At 44.5% G+C, this 20,142-nt stretch overlaps 1 protein-coding gene across 2 annotated transcripts in view; it reads right to left on the bottom strand.

Annotated features, from left to right (window-relative positions):
* Window positions 1-2,061: 2,061 nt before the first annotated feature.
* Window positions 2,062-20,142, bottom strand: part of SHC3 (SHC adaptor protein 3) — a 60,139-nt gene continuing 42,058 nt past the window's right edge. Inside the window, exons 7-12 of one of the 2 annotated variants that reach the window (XM_084832110.1) lie at window positions 14,778-14,904; window positions 12,767-12,920; window positions 9,660-9,756; window positions 7,759-7,986; window positions 6,416-6,711; window positions 2,062-2,967 (exon numbers count right to left, since the gene is read on the bottom strand). In XM_084832110.1, coding sequence (XP_084688236.1) covers window positions 2,842-2,967; window positions 6,416-6,711; window positions 7,759-7,986; window positions 9,660-9,756; window positions 12,767-12,920; window positions 14,778-14,904 — 1,028 coding nt within the window. In that variant the 3' untranslated portion in view covers window positions 2,062-2,841. The remainder of the gene's footprint in view (window positions 2,968-6,415; window positions 6,712-7,758; window positions 7,987-9,659; window positions 9,757-12,766; window positions 12,921-14,777; window positions 14,905-20,142) is intronic. The other variant, XM_084832111.1, reaches the window with a different exon arrangement.

Below are 20,142 nucleotides of genomic sequence, written 5' to 3'. Positions count from 1 at the left end.
GCTAAGGTGCAAGAAAATATTAACTGCTTCTTCAAATGGATTCTTTTTTGGAGAGCTATCTAATTTATAAAACAACCACTTGCTGAAGATGAACTGCCAGTGTTCTGTTCCAACACCAGCCAGCCCCGTGCTTCCGAGGGCCCAAAGGCAGGACAGGTAATTGCCACCCCCTATTTTTTGTCCTTCCTAAAGGAAATCAACCCTGAGTGCTCATTGGAAGGACACAGATACTGAAGCTGAAGCTCAAATATTTTGGCCACCTAATGTGAAGAGAAAACTCCCTGGAAAAGACCCTGATGCTGGGAAAGATGGAAGGCAAAAGGAGAAGGGGACGGCAGAGGATGAGATGGCTAGATAGCATCACCGATGCAATGAATATGAACTTGAGCACACTCCGGGAGAGAGCACAGGACAGGAAGGCCTGGCGTGCTATGGTCCATGGGGTCACGAAGAGTCGGACACGACTGAACGATTGAACAACAATTTTTTGTCCGCAGCACCTGGTATTCAGATGCATGCTTCCCCTGTTCACAGAAGTTCCATCTAGTTAACAGAGTTTATCACCTTTGATTGGCCAGTCCTCCATAAATTCATTCAACTGTTTTGTTTAAAACGATCTAAGCTAGTGGCTGCCACCACATCTTGTGGAATTGATTTCCATAATTTAATTATGCATAAAGTGGTAAGAGTGCTTTCTCTTTCTGTCCTGAATCTACATCAGATCGATTTACAATGCAATCCTACATGGCTACTCAGAAGTAAGCCCTATTGTGTTCATTGAGGCTTACTTCCAAGTAAGGGTAGGATTGCAAACTTAATTGAGTAATCCCAAGCTCTTGTGTTATGAGAATGGGAGAAAAAATATCTGTGGGTAGTATCCAAGGGGGCTCCTACACTCCGGCTCATTCCGTTGTAGAAGCAGGACCCGCTGCTTGCACAACAGGGATTTAGGGTTTCACAAAGAACGGTCTGAAACAAGCAGAAATGCTTGCTTCTGAATCGGGACAGGTGGGCAGAGTTCTGTGCTGACCGGCCCAATTCCAGAAACTAGCGTTTCTGCTCATTTCCAGCTCCTATCTGAAGCACTAAATCCTGTTGTGCAAGCAGTGGGTCCCACTGGTGCTTGGGCAGCATTGGATGCTGCTCTATTTCTATTCTCCTGACAGAGATTAATCTTAAAAACCTCTTTCACATACCTTAAATAAAATGTAAGTGAATTCACATTGGGACATTTTGACTTCAGTATCTATCTTTGGGCTCCTTCACACTGAGATTTTATCCTGCGATTGAGACTGCTCCTTCACAGAAGTTTGCAGGCTCTTTACATGATGCCGTGATCAATCAAGGCATCTCCTGCACTAAATGCCCTGTTTTTAAATAGATCACAGATAATGATCTATCAAATTACCCCGTTGTGTTCCATTTCAGTTTCCTCCATGAAAAGAGTAAAAGCGGCAAGAATAGGAGCAAGATCAATGAAAGATAATGGAAGACTCAGATGCGGGGAGAAGGAGGAGGTGGGGGGAAAGGAAGCATGTGAAAAAGAGAGTTGTTGTGATCCTGCATTTAAAACAGAAGCAGAAAACCCCATTTTAAATGCAGGATTTTAGGCTGGTGTAGAGATGCCCTTTGTCTTTGTTGCATATCACAAACAGGTTCAGACTAAGTCTTTGAGGCACGCTGTGTATCTTAGACGAAGTCACTCTAATCTAGCAAGATCTAATCTAGCCTAGCAAGAGACAGTTGTGCACACATGCATCCTTCCATATGTATTGCCAGTTCAGTTGCACATCTGGATGTACATCCCCCATCCACACTGTAAAGCTCATCTGAACCCTGTTGAATTTGTGGACAAATCTGTTGATGAGGATGGGTATACATATGGGTATACACATGAGCATTTGGGGGGCAAACAGCTGTCATATCATACATAACAACTGGACTGGGGCCAATATGTTTAGAAATCATAATCATGCAAACTTTCCTGGCATCTTCCTAGAAAAAGATGGCCACAGTTAATTACATCATTTGCTGCAAGAAGTAAATTACGTGTAGAAGAATCTCAATACTGAATACTATTTTAATAAATCAAAGTTGTATCATAAGGTATATTATTAGAAAAATCAATGCATATACCTCATACACAGAGATCACATCAAGTCAAAGCAAGTTACAAACAATTGAGAGTAGCATCATATAAGAATTTAAATGGGACATCAGAAAGAGAAGAAAAAAAAAAAGATCCTTTACTTGAGACGGTTAATGTTTTCAAAAGTTGCTTCAAGCTAACTTTTCCTGTTGGAATACTAGCTCATTTCTCCTCATATAGTATTTAATCATTGCATTTTGTCTGTTTTTTCTCTACTATTGTGCTTATCATATCATAAAATGACCCTTGAGATTTCCAGTATCAATTTTCTCAAGGAAACAAGACTTTACATTTATATTTAAATCAACACAATCACACACACTGGACATCTTTTCTTCAGTTAAAAATGCATGGAACAGAGCATGTTTGTTCCATATCTTCAGCAGACTGACTTCAAAAATATAAATATCTACCGTATTTATATAGAATATGTGTGTATTTACACGGTCAATATTCATATTTAGGAATCATTCAGAACACTTTGTTTAAATTCATTTTTTAAGAAAGCCTTTCTGAAAGAGAATTTTCTTTCTCTTGGTACCACATGGAATGGCATTTCTTTAACCTACAGAAAGTATAATAGATGATATTCTGTTTCTGTGGATATAGATTTGCCATTCCTTTCTGGTTGTGGCTCATGAGAGACAACAGTTGTACGTGTCATTGGCGACAGGGGCAGGGGGGAGGTGTCACTATTTTTTCTCTGCTGGCTGATGGAGGCAGAGTTCACTTCCAGAAGAGACAATTGGCAAATTGTTTTCAAGGTGGTGGTTGATGAGATGGCTAATGCTGTCAAATATGCGGTCCTTTGTACGAACCTGAAAAGAAGAACATGCAATTAGAAAGTGTGTGTGTGTGTGTGTGTGTGTTCACCAGAGATGGCAATTGCAGCTTTGGGCCAAACTAGACATGACAGGACAGCCATACAGTTATTATCCATATGTCAGCCCAATACACATATAAAGTATGGAGGATTAGGCTAAGAGAGAGTAACTGGCCCTTGCTCACCCAGTGAGCTTCAGGGCATAGCGGGAATTTGAATCTGTGGCCTCATTCCAATGTACCGTTAATAGAACAAATTGCCGTGCTAGCAGAATTGTGCTCCCGTTGCACAGAGTTGTGCAAGTTCTAATGGGCTAAGTAAACCAAAGATCTATAAGTGGCTGTGCAACTGGTTGCACAAGCAGAACTTTAGTTGGATTCTCCCCTCATGCATATTTTGGAACTTGGAGCCTTTCTACATGAGGCTTTTATTGTGTGATTGTGATTGGTCACTCACAGTAGTCTGCAGGTCCTTTACATGACATTGTCATCCTCCAGGGCCTCTCCTGTGCTTTGCAACCATTATCACATTTTTTCCCCCTAATGAGGAAAGTGTGATTTTTTTTCTGAATGGCGTCATAGAAGCCTTGTGGAATTGCACAATTCTGCTATTTCACAGCACCGCCTAGTGGTTGTGTATGGAACATTTAGAAAGGCAGAGAAAGAAAAACCCTGGAAAAAAACACATGTAAAGGAGCCAAACTGAATTCCGCAAAGAATCTGGAAGCAGAAGCATTAGTAAAGGTGCAGGTTAAAAGCCCCATGTAGAAAAGCCCTTGGTTTCCACTATCGCAATGACATTTGCACTTGCAGAAATATACCATTGGATCATATAACCCTGTGTTTTCTTGGTCAAAGTCCAGCACTCAAGCCAACACATCCCAATAGTTCTATTGATATAAAACAATATACAAATAAAATAGGATTTCATTATTATAAGTTGTGTAACAATAACTGCAAACTTTTTTTCATTTGTATAGTGCTTTGCACAGGGTAGATACAAATCAATGCTTTTTAAAAAAATAACTTTTTATTTAAATCAGATTAAAATAAAATACTAAATTTCTAATACTAAACTTATAAAAATAACATTAAAATTCAATCTCATCATCATAGAATAGTAGGGTTGGAAGAGGCCTATAAGACCATCGAGTCCAACCCCCAGGTTATAATCATACTAAACCTACACTGAATGTCTCATAAAAATGAATTAATGGACCTGTCACACTCACACACTTTGAATTACATACCAATCAAGCATAGGCATTCATTTTAGTTTTTCATCTCATGAAAATGGGCTCAGTCCAACCTAACTACCAGCTCTTGCTTCTTCAAAGTGGTGGGCTTTCCGTTTCTGTTTCTCTGACTAATGTCATACGTGCAAAGACACAGGTTAGTTAGGATTGTTATTGTTCTGGGCTAATGTGGTGGTGGAGCTGGGCCAAGCAAGGAAAAGGAATTACTTAAAACAGAAAGACAATATGGCAGGGTGAATAAAAATCAACCATTTCTTTGGGAAAAATCTGATTTAAAAAAATTAAAATCAAATTTGACTTTTAAAAATGTAAATACTAAGTGTCTCTTAAATAATAATTAGGTGAACATTACATATTCTGGATATCAACATGTTAGCCATACAGTTTAATCTCTAAACTAAAGTGAAAAACTAATTGGGTGATTTCTTAATTATCCAGTGTGCATCTTCCTGTATTCCCATACTTAGGCTGCAACCCTATAGCCACTTGCCTGGGAGTAAGCCTCATTGAACTCAATGGAATTTATGTCTGAGTAGACTTGTATAGGATAGCACTGTTATCTTCAAACTGTCATGGATGCTAGTCATAAGAAAGGCCCTATAGGGAAACATTTTAAAGACATTCCCTTATAGGTAAAGAAAGAAGGCCTGTAAAATATATACAGAGAGATGCAATGTCTGCTTGTAAGAATGAAACAGTGTAAAATAGTATTCTACTTAGGCTGCATCCTATACCCACTTACTTCAGAGTAAGTTCCACTACATTCAGTGGGACTTACTTTTGAGTAGACATGTATAGGATTGTGCTATTAATTGTAAATTAACATGGTTACGTAGTCACAGATGTGCACCATTGTTCAGGAAATATGTGAAAAATTTCCAATGGGAAACTTGATTTAAATCAGGGATTTAAATCATTTTTTCCTTGCTGATTTAAATCACCTTGAGCTGAATTAATCCACCCTGGCTTTGGAATGTTTTTAAATACAAAACCAATCCAAATCATTTATAAAAACATGAGTAAATACATAAATAATACTGTGAATAGGGACAGTAAAGCCCAGCTTCAGTGTCAGTGCAGGGGCGTGCTTCAAGAGCCTAGCAAGTTAGGTGCAAGTTTTAAACCATAAGGGCACAATCCTATACATGTTTCTACAGAAAGAAGTCCTACAGCTCCCAGCAGTCTCCAGCCAGCTTTTTTCTTGTGCTTTTAGTTAGCAAGCCTTGATGCAAGACTGGCAACCTTTTTGACCAGTGAGGCAGAGAGAATCATATCTTTGAAATGTAATGTCCTTTCTTTTTCCATGAAGCATTTGGCCTGTCACAAGCACCATCAATTTCAGGCTATTTCAGCTTTCCTGGAATCGTTCTGAAAATAATCTTTGACTGTCCTCTAGTGTTAAATGTGTGAGTTGCATCCATTGTTCTAGTTTTTACCTGATGCCAGAAACCAGGCTGTGAGCCAGTATTGAAATCTAAGGTCCATAAAAAGGCTGTTGCATCTAATCAGAGCTTCATTTGCACTGCAGCAGCCCTTCTATTAAACAGCATGAGATGATACTAGAGAGTGTAGCCAGTTATCAGAGCTACCTTGAAGTAGCACGAGGACAGTAAGTTTCTGTTGTGCAAAGTGCAAGAACGTTCTTCTGTTCTGATGATGGGAGAGCAAATACCTACAGCAAGCATTAACTTGACCCAAACCACCTGGGAGTTATATACCTGCAAGGAGATCTGGTTGAAAGGACCGGCCTGAGAAGTTGCTAAATTGTGGGATTTGCTGGACTCAGACCCAGCTGAAATTGAGGGCCCAGATTCAAGGTGTTTGGCAAACCCATGTGGAGCAGCTGCTGCACCCCCATAAATACAAGCTCATTTGTAAATAAACAGAGTATTACAAAGATGCTATAAGCCTCCAGTGCTCTCCCCCTCAACTAGTTCTACACGCACAGGTGTAGTCAAGTTCGTCAGTTGCAGCAAAAACCACAAAGATCTGAAAGGCTAACACATTTATTAAGACTTACGCCATAATCAATGTGTTAGTCTTTAAGGTGCCACAAGAGTCTTTGTTGGTTCTACATAGATTGCAAGGGCCATTGTGAAACAGTGTTAAGGGAAGAGATTTTGTTTTCTGTGCTAACAGAATCTTAAGTAAAAGATATCTTCCCTTGTCATTAGGTTTAAATGCTTACTGTTCCTTCAGGATCCACCAAGAGGAGATGTTTGGCTTGTCCATTATGTAGCCCAGTCAGGACATAGGAGCCTGGGTTGGAGGTACTTTTCCTAACAAGGAAGTCTCCACATTTCTTTAAGAGCTGTTCTGCTTCTTTCCTGGTCATCTCTCCTTGATACCAGGGTTCTGTGCTCAGTTCTGCAGCTACTGCCACACCAGGTGCTCTGGACAGAAGAGGACTGGTACATTCAACTGAGGTAGGCTTGTTCAAAATGGGCCCAGGCATTTGGTACTTGAGAGCATCTTCAAAAGGGCCTAGCAATAAGAGCAGATAAGATACAAATTAGTGAATAATATAAATAGCACAATAGCAATTCGCTGTAGCCCAGACTTTTTAATTTCCCTGCCAAAATATGCATTACGTTAAGGAAAGACATCTGGATATCATACATCAACTGAGAAAAGACTCAGTGCTTATCATCCACCAAAATCAATGGGTCTTAAATCTGCTTAACTTTAGCTGGGTTCCTCCATTTTCTTTTCCATATCTTCAGCCAGGGCCAGCCCTACTATGAGGCAGAGTGAGGGGGTCAACTCAGGCAGCAGATGCTGGGAGGTGGCAGGAAGGCGTTGGAGGAGAGGTGTGGGCCACATGGCCTGTCCTGCACCCCCTAAGCTAGCCTGCTGCCTTCCAGTGCAATGGAACATGCTGTCCCATTGCTAGTGCCGAGGAAAGTTTCAACTGCCAGTCCAGTCAGCTTTTGTGCATGGAATGGGAAGGGGTGCCATCTTGTCCTTTGCCCCAGGCATCAAAATGTCTTGGGCTGGCCCTGTCTTCAGCACACTGACTTCCCAAATTTAACTATCTACCATTTCTTTTTTTATGTCTTTTGGATGCGAACTGAAGTTCCCTTAGATGAGGGTTGCCCTCTTCCCCAGTAGATTTAAACCAGCAAGTGAAAGGAACTTCAATCCACCCATCTTCTCTCTCTTTTCACATTTCACAGACAGCACTCTTGATCTGCTCCCAGCTGCTTTGGCCAATGTGCAATGGCAGGGACAGCAAAGCTATCAAAAAGGCAGGGGAATGAGTGAAAACCCAGTACAAAAGCTACATAATGTTTTGGCAGTAGCTGGAAAAGCTGCTGACATCATAATCCTGTCAGCCAATAAGGGGATGCTTCCAGTCTTCCTCCCGTACTGCCATTTTCAGCCAACTATCAAAGTATTTTTTAATGAGAACTATAACAGCTAGAGCAACAATTCCTTTTCTCTATAGTTATTAAGATAGTAACTGTTGACAATACACTGAATTATGTAGGGAAAATCCTCATTCAAGTGTGATTTTTAAGAGGAACTTACTCATGTCAAAAAGATCTTTTCCTGGGCTGCTGTCTTTGGTACTTTCAATAGTTCCAGTAAACAGGTTTTCAGCATCTGCCTGAAGAGCCTGCAGAGTTTCCGTATTTATATGTTGTGTATTCACATAAGTTGGCAGCTCTCCTGGTGGGGTTACATTAGGCTTTCCTTCTGGCATGCTGTAGATGTCCAAAGACCCTGTGAAAAGCAACGCGCCCTTTTTGTCCCAGTCTGCAATACAACAATTCAAAAGATCACGTTGTTGCTTTAGGTTGCTTCTACACAGTTTAATCGGGAATTGCCTTCATTTTTTCTTCCTTTTTAACCAAGAATCCAGAGTGCATCATTGTCAGCCCATTGCACCCCAGTATTTTCTGCTCTTCACTCCTTCCACCCCACCCCACCCCACCCCACCCCACCCTGAAATGAAGACGAAAAACCTGTGAAGATTTTATATATATGCTTAATTACTGATTTCCTCTCATTATTTTTTTCTTTTCATCTTATATAGCAAAATAGCACTACAAACAAGTAAGGAAAAAGTAACCAGAGGAAATCAGTCATTTAAGCCTCCTGCCCTCCTACAAGAATAGGAAGTGACATTAAGGGGTGGTTATTAGATGTAATTCAAGGGGCAATTACCAGCTATTCATCATTAATCCCACTACTGCACTCAACAGAAAGCAATAAAAGGGGCAGAAGCAGGAAGATTTTAATTAATGTTGGAAAGACTTTTGATGAATGAGACTGTCTTCAAATAAATATTATAGAATAATCTTCTAAAATGCATCAGGTTGGAGAAGGCTGTGTTGCGCTATTATGGGTTGTACTGGGCATAACAGGGGAGCCAGTTCCTCATACTAATTCTGCCTGATATGATTTAGGAGTCTTACTAGAGCCATTTCCCCATGTCATGGAGACTTCAGCTATTATTTCACTGGTCCCAGACAGCTAGGCACAGCTTTTGCTGTGTTATTTCATCTGTCTCTGTGAAGCTGGATTCTGCATCATAAGATGGGTCCTTTACACCATAATGGCTGAGGCCAGGTTTAGATTACTGGTAGGATACTAACGATGGTGGTAACATTCTGCAATTAATAAAACATGTTTGACGTCAGGACTCAGAATACTAGGTGTATAATAACATATGTAAGTTGTAGGGATGAAAGTACATCTTGTTGGCCAATAAGAGGGAATGAATTGCATCTAAGTAATTTTATCATTATGTTTAAGGGGATGCAGAAATGGCATATGTGTAAATGGGTAACAGAAGAAAATAAAGCAAAAATATTGTACATCAGGGCATTTTCTCCATATACAATGCATAAATTCTTTTTTACACACACTCTCCATCTCCTTCCCCCTCCTCTCATCTCAAGCCCTTCAATTGCTGTATCAGTGGAAGAAACATTATAAACCACAGCCATGGGAATCAAGTCCATTACACTACAAGCTTTTCTACACGAGGCTGTTAATCGCTGTATCTGCTTTCGGTTTCGTTGCAGAACAGAGATCTGAGCGCTACACAAAGCTTTTCCTTTCCTGCTTTTATGCTACATAACTTCTAGGTGGCGCTGTGCTGTAGAGGAATAGCGCAAATACACAACTACAAACAGTGCTTTCAGAAATAATATCCCATTTTCCCTATTCTAAAAAAAAAACAGGAAAGTGCTCTGAAAAAATAGAAATGAAACTGGAGGATCATGATGCTGTCTAAAGAACCCGTAAACATCCATGACACACAATAAATGTCTCATGTAGTGGCACAGTAGATGCCTCACAAGCACACAATAAATGCTTCATGTAGAAAAGCTCCTTCCCAGCCCTCTATCAATCCACATTATTCTGTCTGCAACTCTAATAACCATGTAAAACAACAACAACAGTTTTAGAGTGCACCTTACCTTGCCTATTAGGTCCCAGTTGCCAGTCTTCATCAAATAGGTCTCTTATGTGCTGGCTCTGGTAGTATGTTTGCTCTCTTCCCATTGCTGATGCGGACTAAGGTGGTAGTAAAAATATTCTTCATGCAAACTCTACCTTTAAAAACTGTAATGCATTTTCAGTGGGTCTTTTTTATGATTGGTCCAGGTGCAATTCTACCCAAACCCAGTCTTCGTTCATTCATCATGTATGACATTATGACTGAGCATTCTTTTATGAATGAGTTTGCGTAGGAGGATGAGAGTAATGATGACCTTCAGGGAAATTGCACTCCTTTCCTGTTTTATTAACCCCTGTAATTCTAAATGACAAAGTAGGTATATTACATCTATAAAAGGAACTCCCCCATTTTAACCACACTTTCCTGGAATAAACGTGACAACCTAATAATCCCAATCAAGCTTTTACCAAATAAAAAAACAAAATACAGGATGCTGCACCATGAACCCAAGTATCTTCACAATGATTCTTAATTATATGATATATTATAACTGATGCCAGATTTAGGAATGTTTACTAATTTCTGTTACGGTGGTGAAACTGACTACTTTGCTTCTCAAAGCAATTAACTACCTTAGTTAAACTCACACGAATATGGACACACAATACCATAGCAAGGAACAAAGGTCAGCACAGCATTTTTGCTCCCCCATCACCATCTTTTTAATCGATTGTTTTGATTTGTTAATGCAAGATTACATAAAGAATTATCAGTACAAAAGAGGGAAAGCAATGCATATGAGATACACATTTTATACATTCAATTATATATCAATAGATATATAGTATGATAAATTTCAGAAACTCAGCATTTCTTCCAGAAGAAAAGGCCATAGCTCAGTGGCAGAGCACCTGCCTTTCATGCAGAAGGCCCCAGGTTCAATCCCCGGCATCTCCAGGTAGGGCTGGAAAAACTCCTGTCTGAAACCCTGGATAGCTGCTGCCAGTCGGTGTCAACAGTACTGATCAAGATGGACCAATGGTCTGTCTCAGTGTGAAGCAGCTTCCTATGTTCCATGTCAATTTAAAGATGCATATATTTGGGAGTGGGGTAGGAAATTCATGACTTTACATATGATGGAGTCTGAGCTAGGGATGTATGGACTGTGTAAAATCCGTTCCATCTGTGTTTCATGGATTAACAGACACCTTTCATTCCGCCATCTGCCCATCGATGGAATTGGATTTTTTTTGTTCCAAATTTGCATAAATTCACATTTGTGCAAATGTGCAGTTGTGCAAAATTGCACATGTGAAAATGCACAAATTCCCCCCAAATGTGCATTTTCATGCTTTAGCCTATGGGAGAAATGTGTATTTTTGACCAGGTTTTTTATGGGGCAGTATAGAAATGTAATTAATCAACATCATCATAATCATCCTATGACGAAATTTCCGCAAAATTCAGGAAAGTTAGAAAGCTGGTCTGCAAGTCTGCGGAATCTGTCTGACAGGGGAAAAGCTGGTCTGCCGTGGAATCCGTGGGTTGGATTCATGAAAATCTGGACTCATTTGGTTTCTCTCATTTGGTCACAAATTCCTCCAACATCCCTAGTCTGAGCTGACAGTGACTAACCAGGACAGAGAACTTGAGGTCATGGCGGATAGCTCAATGGAAATGCTGGCCCTGCATACAGTAGGTGTAAAAAAAAAAAAAGTCTATTCCATGCTAGGGATTATAATAGGAAAGTGATTAAATATCAAACTACCAGTATCATAATACCCCTATAGAAATCTATGGTGTGGCCGCACTTGGAACACTGTGTGCAGTTCTGGAGGCTGTGTCTCAATAAAGATATCGGAGAGCTGGAAAAGATTCAGAAAGGGGCAGTCAAGATGATCAGGGTGTTGGCACCTTCTTCAAAAGAAAATATTACATTGTTCGGGGCATTTTAGCTTAGAAAAAAGGGTGACTGGAGCAGGGGTGGGTGGAGGTGGGACAAACATGATGCAGGTTTATAAAATTATTCCTGGTTTGAAAAAGTAAGTAGACAGAATTTTTTCTCCCTCCCTTGTGATGCTAGAACTGGTTGTCTGGAGAGTCAGGACACACAAAAGAATGCGTTCACACACATGGAGGGCGCAACCCTATCAGGATAGGCGGCTGCCTCCAAACTCGAAGGCGACTGCCTATCCAGTGCAGGGCAGGAGAAGTTTGGAGGGGATCCTCCCCTCTGTGCTTCAGCCGCCCTGCATTTATGGCTAGACAGCCAATTTCAGCTGTCTAGCCATGGGACCTCAGAGCGTGGGAAGCAGCAGCCGGACGATATGTAGGATGTGCGTACCGGCATATCCGACTTCCCTGCCCCAACACACCCCAGGAATGTCCCATTTTTGCCGCTCTGCGTTCCTCTTCTGAGCACAGAGCACGGGGCCGTTCCACGCTGCCAGCAAGGCAGCGTGGGAGGGGGTGGAGGTCAGTTGTCAGGGAACCAGCCTATCTTATGGCCATCTAGCCGCTGACTAGCAGCCATAGGATTGCGCCTTTAATTTATGGAATTGGCTGCTAATGGGAAGGTTTTTTATTTTTAAAGGCAATATAAAAGTATTTTAAATAATAAATAAATGTTATAATTGCACAATCTCTCCCCTACACATGGTGAAGAGTTAGAATTGGCCCATCCAGCCACCAAATAATCACACATGGATATTATGTTCTCTAAGGAATACATGTATAAAATCCAGTGTGCACATCACATGGTCAGTTCCTGGATTTTATTCAAGGTATCAGTCATGCTGTTGAGGCCTGTATGCCTTGGCATTTATTCACTATGTCCTGTTCAAAGCTTATGTCCACATGTGGGCATCCAGTGGCCTTGGTGGTGGGACAGGCATGCCAGGTGGGCATGGAGAAGAGACACAGTCTCATCTCCCTACCACACAAAGGAGAATGATGCAGGCTATGAATTCCCTCCTTAGCTGGTACATCATAACCTTTTGCTCAAAGGAATCAAGATACATTAGCAAGATTCCTCCGCACCATTTGCTTCTATGTATCATTTATACAGCTTTTTTCAGACCATTAAAGCAATAACGAAAGAAACCAAGAAAGGATTGATTTGCCTACCTGAGCTGGATCTGAAATGGAGGGGAGCTTGGCTTTGAGTCTTGCATCAACCAGGCCCCCAGTGGGAGGTATTTTGTTTGGAATGCTGTTGTAATAGGGATGTTCTGCTGCCTCACCATCTTCTTCCATCCAAAGTTCATCCAGACTTTGCATCCTGTCAGAAAGAAGCTCACTTATTTTGCTTTTCAATATTCTTCTGTTGTCTACTTTATTACTATATTGTAAGAACGTTTAGAATGGGATGAATATATCCAGTTCCTTAAATATTAAGATCCTTTGTCATATCAACTGCAAAATTTATCTATGGACATGATCCAAAGGTTTGAAGGAGTACTTGAGTCTGGGTCAATAGATTTCCAGTTGACCAATATATTTAAGCCTAAAATAATACTCACTGCTACTAACTACATCTTTAGGCACTTATTTTATCATGACAGTGGTAGCTATTTTGTTAATCCTTGATTGAGGATTGTCTTTTGGAGGTACCTTTTGACCTTTATGTCTCTTTTTTCATTTCTGTCCTCTGCTTACTTCTCATCTCCTGAACTTTGCATCTCACGTATCGTACAAACATATAAAACCCATCTTGAATGCTGTGTTTCACTGAAAACTACTATTACTCCTCTCCCCAAATATCTCAGTCAAATGCCTAGATCCTTTTTGCAGCCTGTTTCGTAACACTTCTTCAAAGATTATACACCATGTGTGGGATACCACCACTGCTCTGACAGGACCCCTGTAGACAACTGAGAAGATCCAGTTTTCTTGAGATCTGCAGCATGTCATCTTTGCCTTCTACCCTCCTGTGGGATGGAGTATTGCCATTAGGAATGGCAGAGAATTCTGCCACGGATCTCGGTGAGGCTGAATGCCAGTGCATTCGGCCCCCCAAACTCCGTGTCGGAACGGCCTGCCCCCCCGCCCCCCCCCCCGCAGATCCCCCCCCGGGACGAGACTTACCTGGGGCGGATCTTCCGGGCGGCGGTGGCTGCGGCGGCGGCCGGTTTTCCGACCGGCTGCCACCACCGCCATTTCCAGTGTTAAAAAAAAAAAAAGACATGATAGGCTATGTAAAAATTTACGTAGCCTATCATGGCTAGGTTAAAAAAAAAACAACGACGTGATAGGCTACGTAAATCTTTAAATATTTATGTAGACTAAGATGGCGAAAATAAGGGGGAACGCAAATAGCGTCCACTACGCTATTTGCGTTCCCCTTATTTTCACCGCTTAGTCTACGTAAATATTTACGTAGACTAAGATGGGCCAAAATAAGGAACGCAAATGGCGGTGGCCATAGCCGCCGCCATTTGCATACGCGCAGGGTTTTTTTTTTTTTTTTAAGTCAGACGTGATAGGCTATGTAAAGATTTACATAGCCTATCACGGCTGACTACAGGGACGCAAACGGCAGCGGCTACGGCCGCCGCCATTTGCATCCCTGCTAGCCAGCAGATGGATGTCTGGCTGCTGGCGGAGCCGGCTGGAGGCTCTGCGGAATCCCCACGGAGCGGAGCCAGCTGGCCAGGATTCCAAGCGGGAGGCACAGAGCACCTCCCCCCCCAGCGAGGATTCTGGGGGGAGGGACGGAGCGCCTCCCCCCCCCAGCGGAACCCAGTGGAGACAGGTAAGGGCAATTTTGTACATCCCTAATTGCCATTGACCTGACCCACTAGAGGGTATCCACATAATCTTTCTTCCTCTTCTCCCTCTGATGTGCAGAAGAGAAACAGGTCACAAAGAGATTGACTACAGTGAAATGACATCAGTCACTATAGTCTTCCCTGTTACAGAGAATGGGTATTTGGGGCTGGCACATGTTGGCCTCCACAGGTATAAGCTTTGCTCAGTTGACTGAGATAGATATCACAAGAATCTTTTTAAAATATTTGCAATCAGTTGTTCTCTTGTGCAAGTGAACTCATCCTTTGTTTCACCAGTTCTTGAAGGAAATAGAATTCCCATTAAAAATAATAATAATAATAATAATAAATCTTGTTGTGCCACTCACCTGTCATGCAGAGCAGGAATCTTAGAAGGGCACTGCAGATATTGCTTAAAACGGAGTTCAAATGCTTGTCCTATGGTGCTGATAATATCCTGGGCCAGGCCATCACAGCATTCCAGGATATGACATGCTAGAAGAGATGGGAAAACAAGAAAAGTATTCAAGATTATATTCCTGGAAAAACACATGGTAGTTTTACACCTTTATTCTCTATGCAGCTTCAATAATAAAAGCAAAACAAAAAACCCTATGGCACTAGTAAAATTTAAAATAACAGATCTGATATATGGAACGTATTCTTTTTAAAATAGAGCCATCAAGCCATCTGTAAAATAGAGCCATCAAGCCATCATTAATTTATTATTCTTAAATAAAGAAGAAAATCATGTGTTGCCTCTTAGATGATACAGACCAGTGAAATGTACAAGACTGCTAGAGAAGATTTACATTTCACTGGTCTGTATCATCTAAGAGGCAACACATTATTTACTTCCTTATTTAAGACTAATAAATTTGCTAGTCTTTAAGACATCCCAAGATTCTGATTTAAAGCATTTTTATCCCCCTATTCAGCCAGGAAGGATCATAGAACAGCTTACAGACAAATAAAAAACAAGATAGTCCCTGCCCTCAGGCTTACAATCTAAAAGACACATCACAGAAGGAAAAAGGGATGGGAAGGAAAAAGGGGAAAACCAAATGCAGGAACCATTTCTTAAAGTTATGAAGTTCTCAAGGATCACCTGGGATGGAATCAGTTGAAGGAGAGGATGGGGTTCATCACACAAGGCTGAAATCCCATATCCTTACCAGGGCTTTCTGCTTCTAGATTCTTTGCAGGATTAAGACTGGCTCTTTTACATGGATGGAGATGTGCTTTGAATCAAGGACTTCCTTTCTCTGCAAGTTCTACATGTTTCTACATATGCCCTCACCTGGCGCCAGCTTGTCTGGCTAAAAGGGGGGGGGCATTGCGGGCGGGTGGGGTGACATGACGCAGGGGCCTTTGATTGGTGCACCCCAGTGGCACCACCATGCAAGGAGGGGCAGGCTGAGTTGCCTTAAACTCAGCCCCCTTCTCAAACTCAGCTCTCTGGCTCAACGCAGCTAGAGAGAACTACAGCTCCGCCAGAAACGACGAAGGACACCGGCCTGCTGGAGACCGGTGTCGTCGCGCACGCTGAGGGCCCCGGCTCTTGAGGCTGCAGTGCGCCCGCCCCCTCCTTTCTCCTCAGTCACGATGAGGGACTTTGGCCTGCTGGAGAACGGCTTCGTCCTCGTTCCAGCCGCCTGGACCCACGTGGTTCTGCGCGCCAAAATCTTCGCTTGGTGATAATGTTCGCCTCCCTCCCTCCTTCGTCGACTCCTTTCCTCTCGCCCGCCCGTCCGCTCGGTCTCCTCGTGTACTCGCTCTCCTGCCGGCTCGCCCGCCAGCCCGTGCGCTCCCTCAACCCGCCTGCCCGCCCGCTCGATCGCCTGCCCGCCCGCTCGCTCGCCCTGCCCACACGCCCACCCGCTTGCCTGACGGGCCCGCCAGCCGCCGGGCCCGCCGGCCGCCGGTCCAGCTCACGGCCCGCCTGCCGGCCTGTCTACCCGGCCGCCGGCCTTGCCGGCCTCTTCCTCCTCGCCTTGCCGGCCTCCCTGAGGTGTTGCTCCGGGCGGGAGGCGTCGGCAGGCAGGTGAGCGAGGCGCCGGTGTTTGTCGGTGGCAGCGCTCGAAGCGACGGTCTGACTGCCCCCCCCGCCCACACTGGTCAGCCGAGCCTGCCTGTTGGAGGGGCGCCTGGCTGCTGAGCCCAGTCGGGGCGTGTTTATCACAGCCCGATTGGTCACCTCCCATGGGCTTGCGACGTCTCCCTCTCCCACCCAATAAATAAATAAATAAATAAATAAAAAATAGGAGGAGCTGCAGCTAAGTGGTAGAGCACATGCTTGGCATGCGGAAGGCCCCAGGTTTAATCCCCAGCGTCTCCAGGTAGGGCTACGAAAGAATCCTGCCTGAAACTTTGGAGATCTGCTGCTGCCAGTCAGTGTCAACAATTCTGTGCTAGATGGGCCCAGGGTCTGACTCAGTATAAGGCAGCTTCCTATGTTTGTATGAAAACAAAGCTTTAATTAAATAAATAATAATATTAATAATAATAAAAATAATAAAAAATCATTAAATTACGATTATTAAATATTTAATTAATAAAATTGCATAAGCGGCGACTGCCTGTTTGGCGCCTCCCGCGACAGGGTGCCCTCGGCTGTGGGCGCCCACGCTCAAACGCAGCTCCATCACCTTTGGCCCCTGGCTGCGCCTCTTGAAAATCTGATTTTCTACCTAAATGGTAGTGCAGCGCTCCCATCTTCATCCCCAGGCCTCTCTGTCTCGGTCTGGAACTCATACCCACAGATCTTAAGACTGTGGGGTGGCTGCCTATTGTCTGGGGTGCCCAGTGGCTTTATTAACTCTTTGATGGTGTCAAGGGCTCCTTAGAGGGCTCTCTCAGTCTAATCCAGTAGCCAAGTCCAGGCACAGACAAAGGGATTCTTTTCAAAGATTTATTCTTCCTTTGCAATTTAACAACTCTACAGGTATCAACTAGATCTGAGCAGCAGCATCCCTGTGCCCTAAGTTGGAACAGTAGGTCCCCATTTGAAAAGCAATTACTGGCAGACCCCCGAATATAAGGACTAGGGAGAATCCCTCCCCTTTTCCCTTGGATCCTCGGGGCGCAGCCGTTGAGTGCGCGCCTTCACTAAGTCTGCTATCTGTGCTCGGTCACTCCCTTGACTGCTAACTAAAACTAGGAATGTGGGGGGGGAGGAAACTCCGTCAGCTGTTGGTCCTGGGAAAGAGGAGCGCGCTCCTCTCCCAGGAGCGACTGCTCTTCCTCAGCATTAGAACTACTCTGGGATTCTATGGGCTCACTGTCCACCCTGACAGATAGCTTGCTTAATTCACCTCCTGCATCATGCCTCCTAAGAAGGGCCAGGGTGGTAAGAAAGGGAATGGGAGGGCCCCGCCCCCCCTCCCCAAAGTCTGCTGCCAAGGCCCGATTCTGACTCTGATGTGGACGCAGACCCGGTACTGGCATCAGTTTTTTTTTTCTCGTTTGGAAGCTGCTGAACGTTCCTCGGGGATCCCTCCTCCTCCCCTGGCCAGGCACAAAAAATCCTCGGTGGTCCAGCACAAGCGAACACGACAGCAGACCCAACGCTCGTTGCTCCTTTCTATTTCAGATCGCCCGGACGCTATTGAGGCATCCACCTCCTCTTCATCGGCTCTTCCAGAAGGCTCACCGCCTTCAGCGGAGCTCCTCCCTTCTGCTGCCTCATCTTCCCTGGGCGCACAAGCAACAACCTCGGTTTTTTCCAGCTGGGGATCAGAGTGTGCCCACGATTGGTACAGCTCGTCTCTGGGTTCAGGGCACCCGGACGCCATTGAGGCCTCCATCTCGCCTTCGCAGGTTCACCATGGCAGCACCCCACCACTGTAGGCAGTCCACCTTCCTGCGGCATCTCCGTCAGCAGTGATCCAAGCAACATCCTCCTCCTTGGGGTTTCGCCCAGGCGACACAGCACACCTGAAGGCGGTCCGACCTCATGAGGCATCTCCATCAGGAGCAATGCAAGTGGTATCGCCTCCCTTGCTCCCGGGGACCCAGACACGGCTGCCCTGGATATGGGTGAGATGACTGCACCTCACCCCAGTTGTTCAGACGGGTGACCCTTAGGGCTGTGGGGTTGCTGCCTTAGCTTACCTACCTGGGGGTGGCTGTCCCTCCCAATGTCATCTCCCTATATGACGCTCGGGCCGCCTGCAGCTCTGTCAGTCACACCCCAGTAACCCCAGCCGCTTAATGCATCATCTTACAGGGTTTTTTCCTGGATTAATTAGGATCCCTCGCCTGCCCCTGCCCGTTTTGGACATCCACGTAAGGGGCATATCAGATCCCTACGCTAATCTGGTGAGTTGTATTGTCACCAGGGCTACTCCTTCTCGTAATGTCTTTCGCCCGAGGAGGTGTGCGAATGGCTTGTTTAGGCCTCTCGCAGGAGGGCCGCCATTGCCCTTCTCGGCGTAAGGACCTGTTTGACCAGGACCTTTCACTCCAATTTTGACTCCTTCCCAGCTGGGGTCGGCAACAGATCTGGCAGTGGCCACATTCACCAGGTGGTCTCCCGCACTGGCCCTCGGCCTATGGCGGGTCCGCTGCTTCAGCACTGCTATCTGTGCTGGGAGTAAAGCCCCAGTGGGCACATGCTCCCAGGACACGTGCAGTTTCCGTCGTGAATGCTCCCTTGTAGCGGTCAGCACTCTTGCACCTCTTGTCCAATGCTCGGGGAGGGGAGGGTCCCCTTGGAAAAGCCGAGGCAGTAGGAAGCTCTGGATGGCCAATGCCTAGTAAGGTTGGCGCTGATACTCCGGCTTTAAGACACTACCCAACTGGGGGAACGCGTCTTAACTTGGAACACTGTTTATGCTAGGTTCTAGGGCCCCCCTAGCATTTTTTCTTTAGGTCAACATAGACCATCCCTACCTCGTAAGCAACATTTCTCCTCGCTAGGCATCGACAGGTTCAGGAGAGGTTAACAATGCAGTACTGGCAGAAGGGTTTTAGTCCCCCCCCCTTTTTTTCCACACTCTGTTAGCTATTCTAGGGATCTCCCTTCTCGAAATGGTGTCCAGGAAATCCTCCAGGGAGTTTATCCTGATTCGTAACCTCTCTTTCCTGAGGGCCAGTCAATTATCACGAGATCCCTGATCATCTCTGCTCAGTGTGTCACACCTCTTCGATGAGGCAGCTGTCTTTGTCTGGGATCCCGGCCACGGGTCCCTGATGGGCATGTGCTACATGGAGTCCAAAGATGGTGGTCATTGTTCTGACCTAACGCAAGTATTGCTTCCCCTTTTCTGTTACTTCGGTGCCCCTTAGCTCACAAAGGCTGAGGGCCTGTCTCCCACAGCAACATTCGGTGAAGCCAATCCGATACTCTTAGGTGTTATTCTCACCTCCCTCAGGACAATTTTCAGGTCCGTTAGGCACAGCTGCAATTAGTTATACATCAGGCATGGCTTCAACTTAGTAGGGCTTTAATGGCACCTCCTTTCGGAAGCGTGAGCCTCTCCTCAAAGCTGGACTGCGGACTCACATGGTTCCGCCCCTACCCCAAGGGGTTTCAGATTCTTAGGGCAGGTCCAATCGTGCAGTGGGTAAAGGCCTGTAGAGTGGAGGCTGCCGCCCCCGCCAAGCACATTGAGGGATAACCTTATAGCCAAGTCAGTAACCCCCCCCTTCGCTATGACAACATGACCACATTATTCATTCTCCGTCCTCCTGAAATTGGAGGGTCATGTCATGTGTCAGTGTGTTCGCGCT

The sequence above is a fragment of the Heloderma suspectum genome, chromosome 2, assembly GCF_057233095.1.
Source record: "Heloderma suspectum isolate Gila_16-S chromosome 2, 16-S_ref, whole genome shotgun sequence".
In the NCBI taxonomy this organism is placed as follows: Eukaryota; Metazoa; Chordata; class Lepidosauria; order Squamata; family Helodermatidae; genus Heloderma; species Heloderma suspectum.
Note: the sequence above shows the minus strand (reverse complement) of the source record. Positions and strands in the feature narration are given on the sequence as shown.